The following is a 27,465-nucleotide window of genomic DNA, read 5'->3' on the forward strand; positions in this document are numbered from 1 at the left end:
GCCTGCAGTGGAGCCGCAGCCCTGAGCAGCCGGAGCAGCAGCCGCGGGAGCGGCGGGGCCTGGAGGGACTCAGCGCCGCCCGGCCGGGGCCTCTCGCAGCAGAGCGCAGGGAGCCCTCCGGGGGCGAAGGCGAGGCCCGGCGGAAGGCGGCGGAGGCGGCCGCTCAGCCCCGCGCAGGCCCGCCAAGCCGCCGCGGCCTCCCGTGGTAGCCGGGCCCGGGCGAGAGGAGCTGGGGCCTGGGGGGAAGCCAGGGACAGCCTCCGGGCAGCCGGGGTGGGGGGGACACCCCCGTAGCCTGCCGGGGTGGGAGCGAGAGACCCTGCCCGCCGTCCCCCGCCCCATCCGTAGCCGTGAGGGGACACCCCCGTTAGGCAGCCCCGCTCCCGGCGGGGGGGACGCCCCAGCGGCCCCTCGCCACCCCCGCCCGCCAGCCCCTTTCCCCGCAGCTGGCGGGGGAGCTTCGCGCTTGCCCCCTTCCCCGCTAACGAACCAGCCAAGGGTGGGCAGAGGCCCCTGGTACCAAGCCCTGGTAACTATCTAGAAGCAGTTCTGCTCTTCCTCTCTGTGGAATAGAGCCTCCTGGAGCTCCCTCAGTAGTTGTCTGGGGGAGAGGCGTCCTCAGACCCCAGTTCCTGAGGGTTGTGAGAATAACCCTTACCTATTCCCCCCTGCTCCTGAGAAAATTCCTCCCCCACGCAGAGGATACAGTCCTTACCTTGCTCATCCCCAGATCAGATAGCAACAGGGGAGTCCACAGAAGAAACCCCATATGCCCAAGAGAGGCAGTCCCCAAGACAGAAATAAGCAGGAGCTCCAGATGCTTACCTAGTAATTTTAATTATTTACATCTGCTCAGCAGGCAGCAGAGAAAGCAAAACAAGGGAGAGAAAGCAGAGGCAGATTTAGATATTTTTCCAGTTGTTTTTAACCACTGGAGATATAATTTCCAATACTGACCTCGTCTTCTTCATCCCAAGAAAGATCCTACATCCTCCAGCCCCGAGAGGGTTTTCTTCAAATATCCTGTGCAAGGAGAGAAGACACACTTCCCAATTACTGGGAAAGGAAAAGGCAAATTTTGCTCATAATATCCACAAAGATAGCAAGATTTTTTTCAGAAAAAAATTGCCCATCCTTAAGGACAAAGTGCACCTAGAGGAAAGAGAGTAGAGATTTACAGGTAGAGAGACTGGGGAAATTGATCTCTGAAGCAATCTGACAATCAGTGAAACGCTGTCTACCAAGGGAAACACCCCTTCAGTAGTTAGCTGCCAAAAAGGAGAGACAATCTCCATCCTGGGCTAAAACCAGCAGTTTTAGGATACTGACAATCCCAAACAGATTGTTTTAATACTCGAGATCCTGATTTCACCCACAATCCCTTTGCCCTCAAAATATTTCTCCAAGAAGCTCTTGGAACAGCTGACAGCAACGCTCTGATGATGGGTCTCAGAGGAGTGTGAAGGGCAGCACCCCGGAAATCAACACTGAAGATAACCCACCTCCTCTTGAAAATCTTCCAGACAGAGTGAGTGACCACATTGTATCACCTCTCTATTCCTAGCTGTTCTCTTTCGACTTCTGTCCTTGCTTTCCATGTCTCTTCTCTCACTGTATCTGCTTTCCTTTTAATCTTTTTGCTCTTTTTCTGTTCCTGAACCTCTCCACAGTGTTCTTTTTCTGTGTCTTTCTCCATCTCTCATGTTTAGCCTCCTTGTGTGATACGGAATTTACCTGATTCGTTCTCTCGCTACTTAGCTTATGGGGGGAGCTTTAGCCCTATTTCATTTTAAGAAACCTCTCAGCCCTTTTTCTTCTACTTCCTTTCACTGGTGTATTCCTCCTAGGCTCAGCCTTTATCATCACCAGTGTGAAATTAATTTCTGTCATTTAAAGGTCATTGAGAAGGATAATGCTGGCCAAAAATAGTGTTGAGGGGACAGGAACAGGGTTTTGTAGTTCTAGTGTCCAAGGATGCACTTATGGGGTTGGAATGTCAGTTGTTCTCCATGTGGGTCCTACTATGCTCGTAACTGTGGGAATAAAATCAATGTGCACTGCAGACATCACGGTGCTTGGGAGCTGAAAGTACAGTGTTAGGACTCCCAAGATGTGTGTCCTAATGTACCTAGAGGCTGTGGGATGAATTCTGGAGAGGGTGTCCTTGAGAATGGATTCTGTGGTGCACAGGGGACTGGGAATGGAAATCGTGACAGTGCTGGTGGAACCTGCTCTGAAAGCCAAAAGAGGCCATTCTGTTGCCACCAGTCTTCATCTTTGTTTTATGCTGTGTTCAGGGGCTAGGAATGTGAATCCGAATGCTAATGCCTTGATGAGCCAAGCTCCTGCTTTTTTTAAATGAGGCGGTTAATTTCAGTCAGAAATGAATATTCTGGCACTAACATCGTGATTTCCTGAGCAATCAAGTCTAAGGGAGACTTCATCTCAAATTAAATCAAAGCAGATTCCTGTAGCAGAAGAATCATGCCTAAGGAAAGGGTATCTCACCTGAAATACTGCTGTTTCAGTTCTCCAGTGAGATAGCAGTGGGGAAATCAAGATCAAAGGGTCCTTGGCCAGGACAGGAACCTTTCTGGAATCCACAGTGGTTAACAGGGAGTCCCTGAAGGAGGAACTCCTTGGTATTATTTGCTAGCAAGATCAGACAAAAGATGCCAGGTCCCTACAAAGTGAGTCCCCATTTTGGCAGTGAATTTTGACAGATCTGTAGCTTCAGAAGGTGCCTCTTCCTAAGAGAAGGCTGAATCATGAAGCATACATATGTTCTGGGGGTACTGTTAGATGCCCTCCTACCTGTTGTCCTATAGTTATACAATCAGCCTGTTCAGCACAGCTGTGTTACCTAGCACTAGGGAAGACATAACAGAGGCATTTTGGCCTTTGTACATTCAAGGGGGTAACTGACTTGTCATGCTTTTGAGGTTGATTTACCTCGTGCTGCCCCCTTCCTCACACTAACAACTTGACATTTTTCAAGTGCTTTTGGCTCTGAGGGATGCCTGGACACTTTACAGAATATGTATACCAGACTTACAAAATTCTGCTCTCCCACAACAATTATTTTTCTGCATATAATTTTTTTGTTGTTGTTAATGATAAAGATTAAGATTTTTGTCTTAAAGTCTGAGCTTTGAATATTCATGACAGACACACAAGGCTGAAAGTCACATGCTGTCACGTAATTGTAATTTATTTGTTAATCGCTGACAGGGCATTCAGTGCTGACTTGGACACAAAATTAAGATAACCTCTGCTCTGAAGATCTCGTAGTCTAAAACACAACTGTAGAAAAACTAGGACATACTGATGAATTTAAGGAAGAGCATAATTTTCAGAGAGCATAGCTCTTCAGTGGGATGTTGGTATTTACATCAAATGTTTATCACAGGCTAAAATGCATCTTCCTCTGAGGTGGAATACTGCAGCTGTTCTGCACCATTTATTTCATACAAAAGTGTTCATAGAAGAAAAAGGGAGTGTATTATTAATCTTCATAAAAGTGCAAGCTACTTTACAGACACATTTAAATGAAAGTGCTATGCCTGTAAGAGTTTACATTAAGAATGTTAAACCTGAACACCTAAAATTAGAGTTTAAAACCACATGTAGATACCTAAGCAAATAGCCTGACTTTTCTAGGTGCCCAGGAACACAGAGTTTGACTTCAACAGAAGCAATTAAGTCTTCAACATTTTAATAAAGAGACACTTATGTATGTATGGCTTTGTAAATTTAAATTTGGACATTCAGGCTTCCAAAAGTTGACTTTTGAAGTTGAAGCAGTCTGATCCTGGCCTATGTGCACTCCCCTCCCATCTGAGAACTGTGTGTGGCATTTCTCAGATCAAGCCCTTAAGTAAAATGAAATGAGAAGGTCTAGAGAGTTACGGGAAAAGGATTATGTTACTGAAAGATCATGAGGTCATATTAATGCTGAAGTATGTGTTTTGTAGGTTCTTGGGTTTTATCTTGACATCTGGTTCTGTAGGCAAGTTTCTAGGGTAGAATAAAGAGTCAGAACAGTTGGAATGAAATACAATAAACAGTTTGAGGAGTTTTGATATAATTTCCTGGTGTGAGACAGGATTGTCTGTACTAATGTAGTACTTTCCTTCCTCTGCACCCTCTCCCTGCCACCCCTGCTTTTGCCTCCTCCCACTGCTTTTAAAATACAGCTGAATTCTGGTGTTTCTGGATAAGTTTTTTCTTACCCCAGAGTTACAGGTATCTTTGCCTACTGCCTCCTCCCCTAAACTTCAGCTGACTTCTGTATAGTGGGAGATTCACTCTGCATCACAGTTTGGATGTTTGTCCCTTCAAGTGTTAGACAGGAGGTGTGGTTCAAGGCAACTGTGATATGGACAGCTGTCCCTTAAGAGCAGGACTGAGATGATTATTTCATTTTACACGAGTCTGTGGATGGGTATTACTGAGAGAGAGCAAGCATGCTGCATTATTTTCACAATTAATTAAATGGGAGTTTTCATTTTAAGTTTGAAATGAAAATGTAAAATACTCAGAACGTTTCAAAAACTGGATGCCTTGCAACAGAACTGATTTAATGTTGTGACCTGTGCTGCTTTGCCAGGATTTGGGTTAGGCTGTCTTTTTATCTTTCTGTCTTTGACCTGCCCCATCCTCTACCCCATCCTATTATGAACCTTGGAATTGTGACCTTAAAGGTAGATGCACAGATTTTGTTAGTTCCCAAGCTTTGTGAACCCTTTTCTGAATCCTGTCCAGGGCTTCCTAGCATCATGTCACAGTCAGGTTCCTCTCCTGCACCTTTAAGGACCAGTATGTTTCCACCCCGCCTACTTTACTGTCATTTCCTTCTACACTCCACTCCTCCTCCCAGTTCTCTCTGAACTGCTCTTTGCATCTCATTTTCCAAGCTGTCCCTTTGGCATTTTGTCCTGTGGTCCTATAAGTCTAAAATGCTGCTTCTCTCTTCATCAAGCAAGCATCCTTCATCTAATCTAGTCTCTAGGATTCTTCACTGGCAGTAATCCTTCCTTATTACATCTCAGGTCCTGCTCTTATTTCCACACCTGTATTTTCACCTGTTCTTGGTTTGGCTTTCATTAGGTTATATTTTTTATCTGAGGTTATGTCAACTAACCTGTTCTTTTTATATAATAAATAGAATTTTGTTCCTCTGAAAATATCCGGTTCTGCTAGACAGGGGAATGGCAGTTTGTCTCCATAATCCATCTGACTCATTCATTCTCCCACCCTCCTTTCTACCCTGTCCTCTTCCTTTCCTCAGGAACAGCTGGATTTTAGTTGATTAGAATACCTTGCATTATATTTTTTGATTCCTTCCAGCACTTCAGGATCTTGGGTTTGAAAATTGTGGTGAACTATTTGTGCAGGGCCCAGTATCTCATTCCTTGTCTTTCTGAGCTGGTCAGTTTACTTGATAGGAAGTAATGAAATAAGGGAATGTGTGTTCTTTTTTGGCCCTGTTTTATGTATAAGAGAGACTGAGTAATGAGGGAGAGATGAGGAGCAAGAGCTTTTATACCTCAAGGAAAAAAATATTTGCTTTTTTGTTTTTTACAATTAGCAATTCAAATTTTGTTTATGTTCTTTGCTGTATAAAGACTGGCTGATTATAGCAGAAATATGTAATTACTGTTAAAAGTTCAAAGCTGAATAGTTGGGAAGGAATCTGACCTTTTTGTGGTCACAAATTAAAGGAGCAAAATTTCTGAATTCTCATTTTCTCAAAAAATCCTGTTGTTAACTAAAATGAAACCAATCCTCCCTCCCCATCAGGAACTTGCAGATAAAAATAAACAAGCTGCTGAAACAGTTACCTCTGAAATTCACTTTATCTCTACCTGAGCAAAGCAGGCAAGCTTTGACTGTAGAGAACTGTTCTGGGATTTGTGAGGCCTCTGCCTGGTTCTGCTACTCCTTTGCTGTCTGACCTTGGCTATGTGCTTCTCCATGCATGACTTCCCATTTTTTCTGGAATAGGCTATTGATCTTTTGCAAAAGTTCCAAAGTTAAGGATGAAAAACAATTTATAAAGGCTAGCTGTTCTTTTTGCTGTTGATTACCTTAGTTACAATGGGATATTGAACTCACAACCTCTATATTTTGTGGCATTGAGAAACAGTGAAAGCATGATGCCACAAGTTTTTGTTTTTTTTTTTAATGAAAGGACCTATGACTCCAAAACTGAAAGATCCTGTGCCATATCTGCAGTCTAGAACTGTTCTTTAAGTTGACTTAAGTATGGATATTCCAAGTCCCTTGAAGCTTCTTCTACGATGTCTAATGACCTTTTCTTGGCCAGGTCTCAGGGTCTGTTTTCCATCTTCATCCTTCTTGGCTTCCCTGCTGTTTTTGACACTTGATCATATCCAGTCTTGAAGTCTTGTCCTCCCTTGACTCTTCTGTCAGTATATTCCTGGTTTTCCTCCTACTGTTCTAGTCATTCATTCAGTAAATTCTGCACGTAGCTATTTACCTTCCTCTGTTTATGTTTTTCGTAAGTTAGACACAAAGACCCACCTTTACTTGTTTTTCTTTGCCTCCTTCATACCAGTGATACTAATGTACTTGGCATACTACCTTAGCATCTTTTCAAAATTATTTGCCACAAGTTTAAGACTACTGAGGCCAAGATAGAACTCCAGAAAGTTCCTTTGAGATTACCTTTTGTTTCCTGCTTTCCTCTCTTGTGAGCCTCCACAGTGGGTCCTGTAACATGGGTTTTCTCGCACTCTTCTTGTTATGCATGTACAGGATGGGAAACTTCCAGTTTCATAGCCTGAATGTCCCGCTGGTTCTTGCTTAGTTTCTTTGGATAACCCTTTTGCTTTCCCCTTTAGTTACTATCCTGGTTACTGCTAGCTATTCTTGCTGGCCTCTGACAACTGTGTTGCCTTCTTGTCTTGTTAAAGACAGTTACTGAAGCTGTCCTCCCTGCGTGTTTTCTCAACATGTTGCCATCTCTTCCTTGACAAACCTGTTTGTTGGCTATCATCCACCCACATAAGGTTCCAGCTTCTTGTACTTACTCTAAGGGGCATTCACATTTGTTTCTTCTCTGTCTGTCACTCTCTCTTGCTGCGTTGTCCTTTGCTTTGCCAGCAACACAAGCATGACATTGTGCTTTTCCATTTCTTGCATGAGCATCTCTTCACATTCTTCCTCAGCTGACTCATACCTTGATACATACAGGAAAATTGCCAGCCAATAGAGGCCAGACTCTGGAAACTACTTATTTGCATATTTGAAAATTATTCAAAAGGTCTACCTGATAATCAGAGGTAGCTGTGTTACATGTACCCATCTCCCTGACTCCTTCTGTAAAGAAGGATGATTACAAATGTAAATAAAGATCATCATAAGCAAAGACACCACATCTCAAAGACTAGGAAGGTCAGGGTTGGAGCAGAACAGTATTTACTTGCAGTTGCAAGGTGGCATCAGTGGCAAGTATGTGTGTGGAAGAAAGGGATTTCTTTCAGTATCCAGTAGGTAATGAACAGAAGATTTAGTTTGAGGATGATACACTAAATGAAGCACTTTTTTAGTAGAATGCAGGAAGCCAAGTAGCAATGCTAGTGTTTTAAGCTAGAAGAAACTGTTAATGGGTGTATGTTTCTTGCTAGTGTGGTTCTGAATCCTCTTGACCTTCAAGCTTGGTACAGATCTTTACAAGTTGTGAGCCTGGCTAGGGATTGTCCTGTGTTTTGTCTCCTGGAAGGCAGTTCAGTAGCTTTCATTCAGAATAACAGCTAACAGAACAGTGAAAAGGAATTATGTTAAAAGAGCAGCTGAGACCTAATTTATGATCTTCACACAGTGTTACTTCATTCTTCTGATCATTCTTCAATTTCAGATGCACGTTGCTTCCAAACTCCTCTCTAATAGGCTTTTCTGTAATCTTAACTCTGGAGCATATGTACGTTTTGGCCACGTGGTCTACAACTAGTCTTCACTTGATACAAACTTCCTTATTTTCTGTGAATTCAGTACATAATTCTTGCTGGTGCTTGATACCCATTTCCACAGGTGGGATGGAATGGGTTGTGGCTTGTTTCAGCAGCTACTGCAGAGTTGATATTAACTCATCTATTTTCTGTGGTTCAGCCTTTGGTGAACAGGTTCTGACCACTTGCAGTCAGATTTTAGTTTTCACTCTAGCTGGCTGCCATTCATTTAGCCCTGAGAGCTGTCATGTAGAAGCTTTGTAGTATTACTGTTATTAAAACACATGATTAGCAGTAATTTTTCAGTGATTGACCAGTTTTTTAAGGGGAATAAGAATACAGCTTTCATTTAGAAGTCCATATTGCATTCTTTTAACCTAGGTTTCTGTGCCTATCTTTGCAATGATGTGAAGATCTGAGAAAGATATTCTGCATGTTGAACTACTTCTGATGTCTCTAATTTCAGAGATACAATCTGGCTATCATATCAGTGTTTACATATCCTGTACTGAAGGTTGACTGCCGAATGTTATTCTGGTAGGCAGCTAAAATGGAAATCCTTCTCTTCAACCTCTGTGCTCCCACAAGGCTATGGGAAATACCTTCTCTGAGATAGTTTCTCTACCAAAGACTTCCTGGTTTCCAAGGGAAAATTAAATTCCAGATATGTGCTCATAAATTTGAATTATTTCAAAAGCAATACCCACTACCTTTCTCAGTGTAAGAGCAATTATTCTGTTACTATTCTTAAAGCAGATGCCAAAGATTTCTCTTTCCTACCTTGGCATATGTTTAGAATTACATCTTTTACTTGCAATGGTAAAATACTGCGTAGTGGTACTGAGGGTGGAGAGGCACTGTAGAGACATTTCCACTGTGGTAGAAATATTTTCATTGTGATTCTTCAAAGTGGCTGGTTTACTTTTTACTTCAAATCTGTTATTGGGAGGGTTGTCATGGAACATTTGGCTTATTATTAGAATAAATATTTTATAGTAGTCTTATTACAAAGAAAATATTATTCAGTTCAAATGTATTTTAGGCATACCAGTATTCTCAATATAATGTGCTGTTTCTTTTGACACGTGTTTTGTATTCCCCGCTTTCACTTACGCAGCACCATAAATAAGCAAACTTATCTTAACTTTGAACACATATTTTCAGACTGTCTGAGGGGTCTCTGCAATATTTGTGTAGTATTTCTCTCTGCATTTTTGCTGCTTGTTTATATAGCAGACAACAAAAATATTTGATTTGTTTGTTTTATTAAAATCTGACAAGGCACTAGCTATGTTTGATCCTACCCTTTTATGCCTGTAAAGTTACTGTATCCCTTGACATGAGAATATTTTAGACTTTGGCTGTAATGCCATCTATTTATATGTTTAAATAAGCAGTTCAGGTTTTGTAAACTGTACCATTTTGTCAGTTTTGTACAAAACTAGTACATAATTGCTTTTGGAATTGGATCCTGATGCTCTTCCAACATGGGGGTTTTGGTGACTTTATCGTCCCCCCAAGACTTCATGCTTCATTAGTACCAAGAATGCATGCACAGTCATTGCTGTTCATTCACTAAATTAAAAATACAAAATTATACCCTGCTTGTGTAGCTTTTACAAAATGGAGGGAATTGAAAAGTCCTGTGTTAAATATGTTCTTATATTTGTGTCATTAGTAAAAATTATGAAAACAAAATTGTTTTCTTTTTATTTTTCCTCAAGTCTTAATATGAACCCTATGTTATTGAGAATTCTGTTTGTTAAAGGAAAACCATATCTGTGTAACAATTTAATTAAAACAATTACTCCAATGATTTATATTAAGCTATACATGGTCTGAAAGTTTTCATCTTCTAACTGATTTTTCTGTACCATCTTGATGTGTTGTAACTTTTAGCAGATTTCCAGTGCAGAATGCCCTAATTACTGTAGCACCTGTGTTCTTTTACACAAAAGCCCTCCTATCTTGCACACTGAGTAGTCTGAGTCAGACCACTGTGGACAGGCACAGATTGTGGCAGTTCATACTCGTGTAGGTGATATCACGCTGCATGCTCTTAGGTGACAGTAACTTCCTCTGCTTGAATTCTTTTTTCCTTTGTGGTGCATGACTAGTGAGAACTGTGTGTGTCCCCTGTTACCACATCTGAAAGCCTATAGTTTATTGGGAAGTTGTTTTTTGCCTTGTTCTTGTGCTCCCAAAGAAGGGAAACAGGGTTCTAGGGTATGACAATTTTTCTTCTCTTAACCCCAGAGATTGGTTTTCCTCCCTTCGTATGGCACAGCAGACAGAAATGTACTTTCAAACTGCAGTGCTTTTCTTTTGGTTTGCTGATATGCTAACATGACACCTACCACTCCTTCCAGGTTAAGTTTCATTTTATGAAACCTCTCTTCCTCTGGATTTGCAGCCTCTCTCTTCCTTCTGGATTTGATTCCAGAAATGTAAACATTTCCTGAAGGTTTCTCACAAGTAGTTACAAAAATTATGGATAGCAATTTCAGATGGTGCAGGTTATTAGTATCTTTTTTTCTCATTTCTTCCATGAAACAAATATCTCTGAGGGAGGATGTCTGCTTAGAGGAGATAAGATTTTTAGTTGTTCTGTTCCTGCTTTCTTAGTTCACACCTCCTTATTTTTGAGGGAAAGCACGTCTTAAAATGGCAGATTTATCTTCATGCCAGAGAGCAAAATTGATTCTTTTCCCCTTCTGTATTGACACAAAAATACAGGTTTCTTGCATGTATAACTTCCACAAGTATGTTAAAATTGCCTTTTTCCATGAAAGCAGAAGCTGCCTGTTTCTCCAAGCATGTGGTATTCTTGTGTGTTACTTTTCTCCTTACTTTTTGAGGCAGTTTCCTCTAATTAATATCCCACTCACCTTTATGTTTCAGAAGGGTTGCAGTCAAATGGTTCTGTTTTACCAGTTTGTTACATTTGAGATTTTTTGCTTGTTAAATTCCTTAGAAGGTGGGTGTGTGTCTGGAGTATATTAGATGGATATTAGTTGCATCACTGGATCTGTGTTCCAGGCACCTAAATCAAAGCGGCCTTATTTTCATGTGTTCTACAGCAACGTCTCTCAATGCTTGATAGTCTGTTGCACATTTCTTCCTTTTCAAAGTTTATGTTGTGAAACCTAAGTTGAGTCTCCTTTGATTGTTTTCTCAGATTGAAATACCAATAAACAAAGCAACAGTGAAAGTAAATATAGAAGACTAAATATAAAGATTTATTCTAGAATATGCATCTTCTGCAGGCTGTGCACAGTGTAGTTTCATTCATTGTGTGACTCTGCTTCAGTCATAACTGATTCTGACTGGCCAGCCTTTGAGACCAGCCTCAGAGAGTATTTCAGGCTGCATTCAATATGACCCTTAGAGTGCTGTTCCCCACATTTAATACGTTTTTTCAGTCCTGATATATAAGTAATCTTGGATAAGCTCTGACTGGCTGAGAGCAAGCATTTGCAAAATAGCAGGGCAGGCAAAGGACAGATTCCTTCAGTCCAGCATTAGGGATATCACAATCTGATACACAGAAGAACTTGCATTTTCAGTCTGAGGTTTCATTTGGTAGTTGCAAATATTCAAAATATGGCAGTAGCTTTCCTGGAAAGCTGTAGTGAAGTATTACTAGCCCCAACTGAATTAGTTCTTATTAAAAGGTATTCAATTATAGGATTTTCTTTACTGATTAATACATTTTCCTTATGAATCAGACAGATTCTTGTCTGTATAATAGTAATTTTGGATCAGTGCTTGGTTGTCATTTTTGCACCTCTTTGACCTGTCTTGACTTGGAGTTGTGCTGGAACTAGTTAGGGCTTGAGAAATGGAGACTGTGGTCAATTTCCAGCTGTTGATGGTGGTTATGACTTGGCTACCTTACCCTTGGTTTCTAAAGTCAGCCAAATACATGAACAGGTACCATTTACCATGTAAAGTGGGAGATTATAAATTCTGGTCTTTGACTTTCTTTTGTTTTCTTTTGAAGTTAAATCTGGCTTGCTAACGTAGGATTTTTTTTAAAAAACACTCTCCATTTTAGTTCAATGTGTTTGTTAGTCATTACTAGGTTTGTTTTTTTTTTTTCTTTGGGTGGGATCATAAGAGAGGAGTTTGCAAGAAGATTTGTCAGGCAATAAAACAGGAAGGGAAAGTTGGAAGACTCATCAGCTGCTCTGGTTTGGCTGCAGTCTTGTTTTATTGTACTATTAAGTAGTGTCAGACTGGTGTACTGCTTGGATCAGGTGAATGAGGTGCAGCACAAATTATAGCAAGTATTAATGTTATAGCATGTATTCTTTCAAATAATTTAGTAGCCAATTATACCAAATTGTTTTTGCAGAAATAGTGTTCTGGAATTGCCACTTTACCTAAGTTTTCACTCTGCCTGATTATTACAGATCCCATATTGCCAGGATTCGGGCTTACAAATCCAGTAACATGATCAAGTTTAAATCTGGGGAAAAATATCTTATTCCACTGCTTTGAAATTTCCCATGTGATTGTTATTTGGTCTGAGTCTTCACTTTATGTCTTACATTACTGTTCAGCATATATATTCTTAAAGAGCTGCTGTATTTTACTGAAAAATAGTTGTTTCAGTGCTGGGTGATTAGTGCATATGTAGTATACACAGAATTTTTCTAGTTAAGATTATGGGATTATTTTTTTTTCTTGTCAAAGATTTTTATAAACCAGGGAATGAAAGTATTCAGATTCTTAATGTGGGTGTAATGTGACCCAATTCTAACCTTGTTTGTCCCCCCAGCAAGTGTATTTAATACAAATACACAAAAGCTTGTGTGTGTGACAATTTGCATGTTGCATATCAATCTTACATTTTACTACATAGCAAATCATCCCAAATGCTCTGCTGACTTAACCTGGACAAAACCCTGAAGCTGTGTGAAAACTGCAGTGTTTTCTTCTGCTTCTTGAATGTCTGGTGTTTCACATTGGTATCTTAGTCTGCCAAAGGCTTTTATAATCTCTTTGATTTCTGTTCTTGTCTTTAAAATAATAATAAAAAAAGGTGGCTCGTTGCTGGAAAATTTGAATTTATTTTACTTTGGATTTTTATTGTTAGCATTACTGATATTTCATAATGGCTTCACATGCAGTGATTTGTTCTTCAAATGTGTTGTGGAAATTAGCATTTATATGAGGCACACTTACAGAATTAAGCATTCAACTGATACTTTGTGTTTGGTTTTTCTCAAGTTGAATACTACTTTTAGTGATGGCTGTACCTGTAAAGTTACCACGCATATGTAGCTGTGTTGCAGTTACATGGATACCTCAGTAATTTGTCCATCTCCACTGAGTAAAATACATTGTTGCTTTTATCTTGTATAATTCAGCAAGGAATAGGTTGGTTGTTTTTTTTTTCCCCTGTAATTTAATTTAAAATATCTGATATAAGATCAATTCAGCCAAAAAGAGCTATATTCAGTAGACAACAACTTGAGGAAGGGTGGCTAATGGAAAGCCTTTTTTTGCTGTTCTGATCGCCTGTCTAACTATATAACAAGTCGTCATCACTGTCATACGTGATAGGGTGGCAGATGAATAGATAGATAAGTTAGTAGCAGTTGGGCTTTTCCTTTCCTCCACAGGAAAATATTTCCACTCACTACAGATACTGTAGTGCTGCAATTTTACTTTTCAGTCTGTGCCTGCATGTGAGTGTGAGTGATAGCATTAGCTGTGCAGTTAGGAGGTGTTTTCTGAGCCCAAGGCTGTGGAGCCACTGCTAGTGGTAGTTGAGGGGTGGATTTTGTTGGAATATTGTGTAGGTGTTTGAGCCCTAAGAGGTGTGATGAGCACATGCATGAGCATTAAAGGTTTAGTGCATGCAAACATGCTGCAGTGTAAACTCTGAAGTGCTTTTGTGTAGTGAGAGCACTTCAGTGCAGAAGTGCAAGGTATAATGCATATGACTATGGGGGAAGAATGGGGAGCTTCTTTGTCAGAATGCTGAGTACATCTGTCCCTGGGTCTGTGCATCCACATTGTGCTATTGTTCAAATACCTATTTTTAGAACAAGTATCTAATTGGTATTCATGCAGATGGGTGTCTCCCTGTCTCGTCTGATCCACTCATCTGAGTGATGCACTTGATGGGAGGTGTCTGCTGATCAATCTCTCCTAAGCAGAGCATGTTCATGTCAGTCTGTTCCCTTACATGTATGCATTTCATTTGTTTCATGTGTGTGTACATAAGTATGTGCATGTGAGTTTGTGCGTTTACCTTTAGTATGCACTAGCATACTCAAAGACAGTATACACTAATCCTCTAAAAAGATTGATTTAAAAAAAAAAAAAAAAGACTCAAAACTTCCAGCCCTTTGAGATGTTATTAATTTCTTTATGCAAAGAGTAAGTGCAGAGTAATGCAAGTTGTGGCCATGGAAACTTAGCTACCTCAGTCCAGGCTTCAAGGGATTGCTTCTAGTGTACTGATGCAGCCAATTATGAAGAATTATGATCTTTCTACTGCCTTGATTACTACAAAAGATAGCAACAAGTTTGTGTGTTAAGTGTAAAAGTTCATACAAGTTCATGCTGGTAAATATTTTCTTCATATAAAATAATTTTTAAGTAGAATACCCTGGGTACAAGTGCTAGCCATGTTGGATAGGTGTGGGTTGTTTGTTTGTTTCTTTTGTGGTTTTTTGTTGTTGTTGTTTGTTTGTTTGTTGTTGGTTTTTTTGTGAGGAGAAATATGCAGTATTTATGAGAAGAAAGATCTTGAGTCTGTTTCCACCCTGTGGCAGACTTGATGTGTGACCTTGGACAAGTAAGTTGTTCTTGTGTCTCAGATTTGGGCCTGTTATACTGTGAATTAAGCAAGATTTCAATAAAATGAAATGTATATTTAGGAAAAATGGGTTATGGTAGTCAAAGCTTTAACTATTATGAGCTTAATATAGTCTGTTCCACCTCAACATGGTACATGTAATTATCTATATATAGTGTTATGCATAATCGTGGTGTTTTAAAATGAGATATGTAATCCTAGCTCTAAGGAATAGGATTCATTATGTCACCTGATGCAAAAAGAAAGGCTAGGCCTTAGAGAGAAATTAATTTCCCAAATTAATTCCCAAATTAAGATAATCACCATCCTAACTTTTCCAGATGATCCAATTAAATTGTGGTTTGTATATGTCATGAAGGAGTATTCCCTTTTAGCTATTATTTTCCTCTTACCTGACACAGTAAACCTACTGGATTACAGGTAATCTTGGTGAAGGGTCCCAAGGTAATATTGCTTATGTAGTAAAGGAGTGAAGGTGATACAGTTGCTGAAAAGGCTCCACTTTCTTTGAACAGATCTTAGTTCTTTACGTGGGAACAGTTGGGATGCTCTGGGTAAGACTGTCCTAGCAATGTTACCATCAGCACTGTCCCAGCTATGGTCAGCCAGGATGGCCCTCCCGTTCTTTCTAGCTGTGAATAAGGTATGTGAAGCAGGATGATCTTCACACAGAAGGTGTTTGTGATAGGGGGAGAAGCAGAGGAGGGATGCGAATGATGTTTCTGTTCTTATGGTTTACCTTGCTCATATCACAGGAGTTCCCTTTCTTCTCCTTTCTCCTCACAGATAATTCTGCTTCCAGCATCATGGCCTCTGACCTGGAAAGCAGCCTTACTTCCATAGACTGGCTCCCACAGCTTACTTTAAGGGCTACTATTGAAAAATTAGGTGGTTCCTCACAAGCAGGACCTCCAGGAGCTGCCCGAAAATGTCCCCCTGGCTCCCCAACAGATCCCAATGCCACCCTGAGTAAGGATGAAGCTGCAGTGCACCAAGATGGAAAGCCACGTTACAGCTACGCCACTTTGATCACATATGCCATCAACTCATCACCTGCCAAGAAGATGACGCTTAGTGAGATCTACCGTTGGATCTGTGACAACTTTCCCTACTATAAAAATGCTGGTATTGGTTGGAAGGTGAGGACTTGCATCACTGAACTAAAGACTTACTTTCTTAATTCTCTGTAAAGTTATCTCACTGACCAAAATAAAATTAGAGATGTGAAACTAAGCTGACCAACCTGAAAAAATGCAGAGCCAGAAGTCCCATTTTCTCTGAGGATTTTATTGTGTATATGTGGTGTCCTTCTTAAGAAGGAGCCTGCAAAAAAACCACAACCAACAACCAGGAAAAACAAAACAGTCCCTCCCCTCTGCTCTAGACCTCACATCAGTGCTAACCTGTACACTGATACTATTTTTGTTGCACCTGTAGATGTATAGGTGGCTCAGCCCCATTTTAGTAATCGGAATCCATCCCTCTTCTGCCCACAGCTTCTGTTCTGCTCTGGGCATATGTAGTGGGCTTTGGCTTTTGAGTATTCATCATCCTCCTATTTTCTCTACCCACTTCAAGCATACTCAGAAGGCTGTACATTTTTGTTGTAGCCCTTACCTGTCCCTCTTAATCTCTCATTAGAACTCAATTCGTCACAACCTCTCTCTGAATAAATGCTTTCGGAAGGTGCCTCGACCAAGAGATGATCCTGGAAAGGTAAGAAATCTGCATGCTCCTGGGCAAGCAATTTAAAACTGCAGGGAATAAGCTGGGGTTGCCCCTTCTAACTCATATTTGGAATTTGAAACCTAAGGTGTAGGCAAAAATGGAAGCTGTGGTAAGATTTACCGCAGGACTTTGGCTACAGAAGAGAACTTGTGAAGGGACCTTAAGGGCTTTAGCGATTATTTTTCTTATCTGTGATCTTCAGATGACTTTAAAGATACTGGAAGAACTAAAAAATGAGGCTTAATGTACTTCAGTTTTGTTTCTTGATTTTTATTTGTAACCTGGGGATCTAGTCCAATCTGTTCTATTATGAAAGACCATAGTGGCTCCTGGTCATGACATCATGGGTTTAATGGAGGCAAGATCCATGGAAGGGAGTGCGCAACTACTACCTATTTAGACTGCAAAACATCTGGTGTTGGGAATAAAATGTCACCATCGGGTAGTTCAAATCTGTATGAGTCAGTTACAAGTAAAACTCAAGATTTTAGGAATTTGTTGGCTAAGTAAGGGCTAATAAAGCTCTGTTAGTATATATAAATTGTAAAGGGGAATTTCCAACAAAACCAAGATTTGGCATGCAGATTTATTACTGTTAAAAAACAAACGAGCAAACAGGGATGGTGAGGACCAGAAGCTCTGTATTTAATCATAAAGATTGTGTTGTCCACCCCCATCCTAAAGTTATCAGAAAGGGACAGTTGGACAGGCCTTTTATTTCAGGTTATGTTTAAGGGACAAAGTGGTGCTCAGGTGACATCTATAAATTGAAGTAATGTATCTTTGAAGATCACGACTCAAAAATTCCATTGATTATATGGCTTATTTCAGGAAATCTTAACTGACTTCAGTGTTTATGTGGGTGTTCATTGGCATGTTAGGCTGGGTTTATGAAAACCTGACCTATGCTTGCCACTGATTTATCAGATTTCAGTAGGAGGTTAAAAAGAGCTAATAACACTCCAGAGTTCTCTTTATACTGATTCAGAAAACAACAGACAAAATTACAGACTATTTTATGTTGAAAGGAACCTCTAAAGGTCAACATGCACCCTTACTGATGTTCCAGACTGGGACAATTTGATTGGGTTGTTGAGGTCTTCCATGAGTTTGGAGTATTTTCAAAGATGGAGATAACTTGTTTCAGTGTTGCACCGCCATCATTGTGAATAATTTTTTCTTTATATCTGATTGTAATTTCCCTTGCTGTAACTTGTGTTTATTGCCTCTTATTCTTGTGCTGTCCATTTTTGACAGAAGTTTGGTTTTTGTCTTCTTCATAATCTCCTTACATAGTTGAAGATGGTGGTTTAGATCCCCTTAGCCTCTTGTCCAGGCTAAACAGATCTCTCTATGTGAACTGCTTGTACATAATGTGTTTTTGTTCTTAACCATCATGGTGGCCCTTCTTTGGATGCATTCTAGCATGTCAGGGTCTGTCTTGCACTGGGAACCCCCCAGATGGGCACAGTGAAGTCTCACAAGCATGGAATAAGAGCAATCCTTCTAGCTTCCTCTGCCCAGTCTGAACATTGAGTTGGTTCTCATCAGTCAATAACAATTTCATGTTGTGAGGAGGGTATTAAAGGGGATGTTCAGGCCCAAAAATGTTGCCCTAGTTTGGCTCAGAGCATCCTTTGATCTTCCTGGTGTCCTGTCTCAGAGTGATGGAAATGTAGAGCATTCTGCCTTCCATCAGTAGCATCATACGTCATTGTTCAATACAACCCAGTGCAAGAGAGCAGTCTCTTTCCAGCACCCAAGTCTCTGTTGTCCGATTTTCTGGAGGGTGGTCCTTGTCCTACTATTTAGTTGGTGCTGCATTCTTTGAGTCAGTAATCCCCTGCTTCAGAAAGTTCTCTGGTTTAATCATGCATTCACCAATGGATCTTCTTTCCAGGGCTCTTATTGGACAATAGATACGTGTCCAGATATATCTCGCAAGAGGCGGCATCCTCCAGATGATGACGTGAGTGTTGTTCTTTCCAGAGAGCATGGAGCAGGAGGGGGAATTCCCTTCTTGTTCCAAGACTCTTTCTGGCATCAGATTATAGTACCAGTTTGGGGGCAGGGTGTATCAATGGGGAGACAGAGGCTAGGACTGAATGAACTAGCAGGTATGTCCTGCTGATCGGCTGTTGTTGCAGCTGTTCAGTAGCAAAGTTAACCTTGTTTAAAGTCCTCTATCCTGACTCTGTAGTGACTAAGGCCCAGTTCTCCTCTTTTCTAAGCCTTGAACTTCTACAGCAGGGAAGCTGGCTTGCCATCTGCAGTTTCAGTTCTCCATCTGTTCATGATTTCTGCTCCTTTCCTTTTCTCTTTCTTCCCCATCCATAGATACCACAAGACTCCCCAGAGCAAGAGGCAAGTAAAAGCCCTCGAGGGGCTGTTTCAGTCAGCACAGAAGCCTCCTTGCCACCTGAGGCCACACCTCAGCTGTCGCTCCAGAGCACTACCCCCATTGCCAACTATACTCAGGTGAGCAGCAGGGTCTTACAGCCTTACAGTGGGGGGAAGAGGGGAAAAGGAGAGGGACAAGTGCATGAATGGAAAAGCAAAATGTTGAAAAGAGAGGGAATAATGAAAACGGTGATACAGAGACAAAAAGAAGGGAAGAAGCTGAAATTGCACAGACAGAAAATCAGGAGGAAGTGAATGTTAATGAAGGGCCAGATGAGGATAAGGATGAAGGCATAATGGCATTAGATGGCTGGAGCCAGTGTGCTGCAGAGGGAGGGTAGTGGTTGATTTTCCTCTAGGAAAATGGCATCTGTGAAGATTTGCTCAGAGATGAGCTAAGTCATATGAAATACCAGTGCATGTTCTACCCGTATCTAGTCTCTGGATCCCTGTCTCAAGTTACAAAGCCTAGTACAAACTAAAGGCCTTACTTTTCTACCCTCCTTAGCAGGGTGCAGGACCTGTGGATGTTGCCTCTACTGTAGCAGGGGGGCAGGGCCGTGAAGGGTCTGATGTGCCACCCCCACTGTACAGTGCCAACCATGACTTCAAATTCTCCTACTCTGAGATCAACTTCCAGGATCTTAGCTGGTCCTTCCGAAATCTCTACAAATCCATGCTGGAGAAATCATCTTCCTCTCAGCACGGTGAGTAACCATATGAGTCATGTGGGGTGGGCAGGTATCTGCCCACACTGTCTTGTCCATGGATCTATTCTTGGTATCTCTCAGATCTTTCCTCATTTAGGAGCCTGTGCAAACTGACTTTCCTTCTTTGGCATGCTGTAATTAGTTCTGCTAGGAGCAGAGAAGAAATCTGCATGTCCTTTATGTATTGCTCCCCCCTTCTCCCGTTATCTCAGAATAAAGAGGATAATGATGTAAAAATACCTTGTGTTGATTCAAAAGCAAGTACTAAAATGGAAGAAGCCTAGAGAAATGTCCTGAAGAAAAGCATGTCAGAGAAGTATTTACACTGTTAAGCTAGAAACCATAAGAGCAGGGGGGTTGTTACATGTAGGCAGTGGATTTTTTCCAAGTAATTTCTCAGGTCTGTTAAAACTAGGATTGTGCAAGGCCTTGGAGAATTGAGCTTTGTGAATTGAGAGTAAGGCTTAGAGCGCCTACCGCTCCATTCACAGCTTGCTTTCCTGGGGCTCAGAAAGCAGCCAGCAGAGGGCAGGGTCGCTGCAGGGAGGAGATGAGGTATCTTAGAATCGTAGAACGGTTTGGGCTGGAAGAGACCTCAAAGGTCATCTAGTTCCACCCCCCTGCATACCTTGGGGCTGGATAATACACAGGAGGTCGCAATAATACTGCCCATGGAAAACGCTTCAGGAAAACCTCCCGTAGTTAGTTGTTCCTGCCCTTGAAAGCTCTTCTAAATATTAGTTTGGTGTAAATAGGAATCTGTTATTAGATAAGCCTCTCACCTGTGCTGTCGGGCATCATACAGTGCAGGCAAAGTTTGCTGCACTAGGAGAAGCCTCCTGAACTTGTAGCTTCAGTGAAATAAAAATGTATTACTTTTACTGCTTTTATCGTACTGGCACTAGAGATTCCTAGTAAAAGCCTGTTGTGTGAGATGTTGTAGAAGGAGCAAGCTACAAAAATGTGAAGAACCTTGACTTTGGTATTTGTGCTTCTGTTTGTAAAAGCTTAGCAGTGGTCTTTTTGGTTTTTTACTCTCCTGAGGTTTTCAGCTGTAAGGTAGTCCAGGAAAACTTGAAATTTTTGAGGAAGTGGGCAACTTTTGAGTCAGGATGGCAGTATTTATCCTTTTGCCCCATCACAGTAGTAGGATGCTTTAAGGGTTGATTTTGAATCTAGTGAAAAACTGAGGCTGGCTTATGAGTGGTCAAAGTAAGGGAACTCAAAGTCAGAGATGGCTAGCTCAGGTTAGTGGCATGTAGTGCCCTTCACTGTGATTTTTCCCAGAGGTTCAACAATGTAAGGGGAGGAATGAAAGTAATAAAGGAGCTCTGATGTATGTGACATGCTCTGTGAACAAAAGCAGTAGCATGTGTGACTTCTAATGATCTGTGTGAGAAAAATGGTGAACGTTCCTGACCAACCTGCTTAAAAGACGGAAACTGAAAGGAGCTTTTGGAAACAGCAAGTCAGATTTATCAAGTTATCTGTTTTCTAAATGTTTTGTTGTTGTAAATTGCTTAATGATCAGTTCTAGGAAAGCAACATATGCATGAAATTTCAGGAACGCATTGGTTACTTTGGTAAATATAGGAAAAAGTCAGGGAGGAATTTAAGTGCTTAACCCTTACTGTAAGTTTAAATCCTGCTGGTGCTTTGTTGTAGAGCTTTTTCTTTGGAACAGAATCTGCAACAGTCAGCACGTGAATGTGCAGGTGATAGTTGTTGGCGGCCCTTAGAGGGCACTCCAAGAACGTAATAAATAGCAGGATGAGCAGTGTGAAATTGGAGATGGATAATTTAAGCAGAGGTCTGATCGAGGCAGCTCTTAAAGCTCCATCCTCTTTCTTTTACTCGGCAGGTTTCCCTTCTCTCCTTGGTGACATGCAGCCCTCCAACCACAACTACTACATGTACCAGCAACAGCAAGGCCACTCATCAGTGGGTGCTGCTCCCCCACTCCACACTCCAACCCCAGAGGGTTGCCCATCCCAAGGTGGAAAGCAGCAGGGTGGTGAAGGTTATGGTCCTCCACCAGTGATGTCCATGCACCCACCTCCAATGCAGCATGGAGGCTACCACCAGCATCAACAACATCACCCACACTCCCACCCACAGCAGCAGCCACCACATCAGCAGCAGCAGCAGCAGTCACAGGCTTCAATCAACAATGCTGGCTTTGGTGAGTCAGGGATGATGGAAAGAACAGCTGGAGGAAGGGGAGCAGTGAGGAGCCCCCAGACAGAAATTCCACAAGCGAGCTTTCCCTAAGTAGTATCTATAGTATATCTATAAAAGGGTGAAAGCCAATTGTGGTTGAAATCTGAGAGGGAAGTTACTTCCTTACTGAAGGAAAGGAGGATACATCCACACTGGTTATGAGATTCCTTTTGGGCATGCAGGATAAAGTTAGGGGCTAAATGGAAATGGAGGCACCGTACACAGTCTTCCAAGGGAGGAGAAGGTATTTCTAGCTACTGTAGCATCAGGTTCTTTGATGAAGAGGGACCAGTAATTTTATATAAAGGGGTGAAGGGAAAGGTCAGTCTGTATGGCATTAATCTTGTCTCTGTTTCATTCCAGCCTTTCCCCCTGATTGGTGCTCCAACATTGATTCCCTGAAGGAAAGCTTCAAGATGGTAAACCGTCTGAACTGGTCTAGCATTGAGCACTCCCAATTCTCAGGTCAGTGTCGGCCTAGTGACTCAGTGACTAGGGCTGTAGTCTAAAATATGTGAGCGCTGTGCCCAGATCTTTTTTTCAATGTCAAGTCCATGGTTTTCTCAGTGGTTCAACTCTTCTGTTTGTAAAATTAGGTGTCCCACTTCATGGGTTCTGTTAAAGACCCTGAAGCACTTAAGATTGCAGGAATTCGGGGTAGTGGGAATTAATGCATAAAAATATGTCAGAAAGCTAAGTGAGATTTTTACCCTCCTACCTTTCCCTCCCTTACCTGAGTCAGTGATACAGTATCCTAGATATGGAGCTCTCCAGGAGTTTGGTCACAGATTCAAAGCAATGAAGTTGGGTTTGTGGGGTGAAGGTAGGATTTAGGGGTAGAAGAGAGAAGCTTTTGCAGGCTGCTCTCTTTGACATGGTCCTTTTTCCCCTGCAGAGCTGATGGAGAGTCTGCGCCAGGCTGAACGAAAGAACTGGACGCTGGATCAACACCATATTGCCAACCTCTGTGACTCCCTTAATCACTTCCTTACCCAGACTGGTCAGCTCCCTCATCTGGTTGGCCCACAGCAGCCCCCTCGAATCTCTGATTCTTGTGCCCTGAACAGTGGCAAACAGGAGCAATCCATGAACCAAGGTAATTAATTAGGACAGAGACTAAAATTACACATAAATTAAAGTCCAGTTCTGTGAATATCCTCAACCACTTGCTGCCTTGCCAGGCAACATAGCAGCGAGCAACTCAGGGCTAGGCTGACAGAGCTGATGGTAGCAGCTCAGCTTCCTCTGGCTTTAAAGAATGGGAATGTCCTATGTCTGTAGTATAGACAGACTGTTACTATGTGATGCAATACCAGTGACAGGCAACCTCTCCAGGCAGAAATACATTTGTGGTGGTTTTTTTCAGTGACCAACAGAAAGGAATAGCAAAGTAGAGATCTTGCTATCCCAGATGGCAGGAGCTGTTTTTGCACCCATGTTGGAGAAATACTGACTGGACAAGGAGTAGGACGATGCACTCTGAGAAGAGCACAGATTATATTATGGTCTTGACAGAACTTTGAGGGTGTGTGTCATCTAGTACTGAACTAAATGGATTATACTGAGCCAGCTTGTGTTTCTGGATGAAAATTTTCTCCTTTTACAGTAATAGAGAAACTCCTGCTGGTTCCAAGAACAAGATCCCTGACCAAGCTATAGCTTGCAGTTAGGACCCAAAAGCTGAACATCTCCTCAGTATCCCGTGGGTCTGAGTGAGTTGCTCTGCAGCTGAACTGCCACCCAATTAGGGCCGAGGCAGCTGACCAGAACATTAACAGGTTGGTGTTTTTTTTAATTTTTCCTTTCCCAGTGAACTCCTATGGTCAGCCCCAGCCTCCCCATCTGTTCTCTGGGCCATCTCCTATGTACCAGATTTCCACCCAGGACTCTCCAGGATATAACCGCCCAGGTAAGTAGTGACTCTAATATTGGTATATTATACCAATGAACATTAAAGAACCCGTTCTCAAGCCCTTAGTGTATTTCTCCCAAAGCATTTACTAATCAAATGGAGCACTGAGGGTAGAGAGGAAGCCCAGACAGCAGGGGACCCTCCATTTAGGGCTCTGCCATAGCTCTGGCAAGGTTTAGGTTTTCTGTCGCTTCACAGAAATTGTCTTCTAGGCCTCACCATCAGTTGGTTGCTTGAAGGCAACTTTACATGAGAAGCTTATGTTGATTAAATCCTTTGTGCCTGATGAGCAGTGAACTACAAGGAAGGTTGGGGAGGCTGAAACTTAATTTCTGGATAAGCTGCTGTGGAGAATTTCACAGCAGACCACCTACAGACACAGATAGGTGCTGTCTGACACGGAGAAATTAATGCCAAATAGTATTCTTGTTTGTTAGACTGTTGGAAGGGAGAACACCTAAATCTCTTGTGCTTTCTTTTGCTCAAGGGTCCACCATGAAAAGGCATGACATTTTTTTATTCTAACTGTTCTTTTTCCTTTATTTTCTTTTTCTTGTTTTTGGCTCAGCTCACCATCTGGTCCCTCGGCCTCCAGGGCCTCCTCCAAGCGCCAATGAAGAAATCCCTGATGATTTCGACTGGGACTTGATCACCTAGCGAGTTACAGACTTGATAGCCCGTCCTTTGTGAAGGACGTGGGAGGGGGATGTGGGATGAATGGTGCCAGCACCACCCTCCCCAGCCTCCCTGCCTTGCCTGTATATAGATATATATTCTCTATCTCCGCCAGAGAAGCCACCGCAAGATGCTGCCGAAGATAATCCTTCCTTGCGTCCTGTTTTATCTTCCTTTTCTTCTTTTGTTTATTATTATTATTGTTATTATTACCGATAATTGAGCACAGCCCTCCCTCTCCTCTGGTGGCCTCGGATGCATCAGTTCGGCTCTTTTGTGTTGCATGGTGCTCTGTGGAGGGTGGAAAGATGGGTCCTTGGTGCCATGAAAAGACCTCTGAAGGCTGAATCCTCGAGTGCATCTTTCTCTGCCTCTGTCATTTTGCGTTTAACAATCCCTCTTTCCCTTTGAGGTGGCCAGTGAATCTGTTGTATTGGCTACTGGAGTGACAGAGCTTGGTGGACCTGGGGAGCCTATAGTTATGTTGTTTCGTAAATGTTGTAAAGGCCAGGGGGCTAAAGGGACACTGGAGGGGTCATCTTAGCTCTGTGAACTTTCTCGCACCAGCAGGAAAAGCAAGGAAAGGAGTTCCCAAGAACAAAGAGAGGGTAATCTGTGAGGCAGGGAGAGCTGAGCTGGGAGGGTAGACCTGAATTTGGAGAAGGGAGAATGTAGCAGAGATAGTATTTCTGCAGAGATGGTGTTTCAGCAGAGTTGTGTTTCAGAATGCAGTGCCATCTGTGAGGACTGAGAGAGATTTTGAGGGAATTCTGACCTATTTTCTACACTGTCTTTTGCAGTCTCCAGGTGAAACCTACATACCCATCAGGTAAAGAAGCAGTCAGGGGTGTCACATGGGATTCAGCAAAATCTGTTCCCCAGAGCTTTTCATTTCACCCCACAACCCTTCAGCCCTTCTTCAAAATATGTGGCGAGGCTTTTACTTGCATATGCAAATTTGGAAGTTTTCTCCCCATCAGTATTTGCTCTGTTGCTAAATGGCCCTTTGTCCTTCATATTTCTTTGGAAACTGTGTTTGTCTGTCATTTGAGAGTGCCAGCAACAGGAGTTCTGTTGTGTAGGTGGAAATTCTCAGGCAGTAGTTCCCATTTGTGAATGGGCTAATGGTGGGAAGAGGAAGAGGATTAGAATGGAGGTGAATTAGAGGACATCTGGTCAGGGGGCTGGGCCCTCTGGTCAAGTAACTGGGAGCCCTCTTAAGTGGTTTTTGTAAGAGGTGCATTAGGAGAGAGAGGATTAAGTGGAGCATATTTTTAAACCAAATAGCCAAAGAGTGTAGTATAAGAGGGAGGATGGCAAGATGGCAAGTCAGATCCTTTCCAGTTCAGCTGGGGAGGTGATGGAATCCAGTGTAAATCCTGAAGGATGAGTTTTGTCAGCATGTGCAAATCAGGAAGGTGGAAAAGGTGCAGGAGCAGTAGTGAGTGTTGAGATGCCTCCTCCCCAAAGATGTGTCCTGTGTTCCCCTTTTTTCTGGTATGGCTCTGTTCTGTCAAACCTCTTGTTTCCTCTTAATATTTTGTAAAGCCTGCCCCATGCCCTTATTCCCTGTTTGAAGGGAACCAAGATGGAAATATCCTGGCTGCTTGACAGACCTGTGGCAGGGGAGTAATAAGCTCTACTCTTATTGCAGGAAGGTGTGGAACTAGCATTGCTTTTAAAATTTGCTGTATTGGTAAACCAATCGGATCTTTGTCAGGGAAGTGGACAGAGTCTCAATTGTATTGCGGGGGGGACCTTTTTGTTTCTTTTTTTTCTTTTTTTTTTTCCTTTTTTTTTTTTTCCTTTAAGTGTGTGTTTGCGGGGGTGGGGGGGGAGTTCATCATTGAGTGTTTCCAAGAGAAATGAGGAATCTCAGAGCCAACTTCAACATGGAGTCAGCTGTCATCTCTGCTGCCTAAGGATGAGAAGGATACAACCTGGAAGCACGTGTGATGGGTTTCTGTAGGAAGCTGGCACCAGAGACACCCATAGCAGACAACCTCTGATAGATGCCAGTTGGTGCTTTGCAGAGAATGTTACTGAGAGCCGGCCCTGTGGAAGTCTGAATGCACCACCGGAAGATAAACCAATCAAGATGGCTCGTTTTGCGTATCCAAGTGCTCCTCATTTGCATATTTGCCTAAGTCGCATATTATGTTGCGCCTCATTTGCATATGTAAATACATGCCGGTCAGTGTGCAAATTAGCCGCGTTCCTCTGCCCTTGAAATCAGTGTGCGTTGTTAGTGGATGGGAAGGCACAGGGTGGGCGTGTGGAGCTCTGCAGGGTGCGCGGACACCGTGCCTGCAGGGAGGGGCGGGATGCTACCCTGTCCCCAAGAGGGGCTCTGGCAGGCCCCTCCAGCCTGGGGTGGTCCCCTGTGCTTTGTGTCAGTGGTCAGGGAGAGAGGGGCGTGGTCTCACGAGTTTATTTTTGTGCATGCTTTCTTAATAAAAAGAAAAAGTGAATGTTTATGGTTTAACTCTTCTGGTGCCAGTATTTAATTTTTTTTCCAGTGACCCTTCTCAGGTGCGCTCGGTTCCTGATGGCTTACCTTAGAATCAGAATCTGGGTGTGAACGTTGCTAAATTAACAGCCCACACCTCTTTGAACTTTACAAATGAGAGTTACTCTGTCAAGAGGAAGAGTCAAAAGGTCTCACTGCTGGCTGTTCTTAGAGGCCAAAGAGCCTTCCAACTCAGGCTTGCTAGAAAGGCAAAGTGAAAACTACCAACGCTTAGTGGCTGTTTGTCATACCATTTGTTGACCTCTGAAGAAGGACCAACACAAAAAGCAAGTTTTTAATCCACTTCCTTAGAGTGCCTAGTAAACGTACGTCTACTTTTTGGGAACAGGGGACATCCAAGCTTGGGAAATGCCTCCAAATAGCCTGTCTGGGCGAAAACTTTATCTTCCTCCACCAGGAAGACATGAGAAGCACATCTCTCTTACAGAATCACAGAATCATCCTGGTTGGAAAAGACCTTGAAGATCATCAAGTCCAACTAT

The 27,465-nt window shown here is 42.2% G+C and overlaps 1 protein-coding gene across 2 annotated transcripts; it reads left to right on the forward strand.

Annotated features, from left to right (window-relative positions):
* Positions 1-26,938, forward strand: FOXJ2 (forkhead box J2). Of its 2 annotated transcripts, none has more exons than XM_051636050.1 (11): positions 1-1,528; positions 15,595-15,947; positions 16,450-16,524; positions 18,437-18,505; positions 18,874-19,014; positions 19,445-19,643; positions 21,508-21,828; positions 22,230-22,331; positions 22,762-22,962; positions 23,677-23,775; positions 24,347-26,938. In XM_051636050.1, the coding sequence occupies exons 2-11, from the start codon at positions 15,615-15,617 to the stop codon at positions 24,433-24,435; spliced, it is 1,629 nt and encodes a 542-aa protein (XP_051492010.1). In that variant the 5' UTR covers positions 1-1,528; positions 15,595-15,614; the 3' UTR covers positions 24,436-26,938. The 2 variants fall into 2 exon arrangements, with proteins under 2 accessions (XP_051492010.1, XP_051492018.1); XM_051636058.1 differs by having other exon boundaries at positions 19,448-19,643.
* The last annotated feature ends 527 nt before the right edge of the window (positions 26,939-27,465 follow it).

The sequence above is a fragment of the Apus apus genome, chromosome 1 (genome assembly GCF_020740795.1).
Source record: "Apus apus isolate bApuApu2 chromosome 1, bApuApu2.pri.cur, whole genome shotgun sequence".
Classification (NCBI taxonomy): Eukaryota; Metazoa; Chordata; class Aves; order Apodiformes; family Apodidae; genus Apus; species Apus apus.

What these genes read in the sequence shown, in the direction of transcription:
- FOXJ2 (XM_051636050.1), top strand. Translation starts at nt 15,615, where the DNA reads ATGGCCTCTGACCTGGAAAGCAGCCTTACTTCCATAGACTGGCTCCCA. An exon ending in GGCATCCTCCAGATGATGAC is followed by an intron (nt 18,506 to 18,873) that starts GTGAGTGTTGTT and finishes CCCCATCCATAG; the next exon opens with ATACCACAAGACTCCCCAGA. An exon ending in ATCATCTTCCTCTCAGCACG is followed by an intron (nt 19,644 to 21,507) that starts GTGAGTAACCAT and finishes TTTACTCGGCAG; the next exon opens with GTTTCCCTTCTCTCCTTGGT.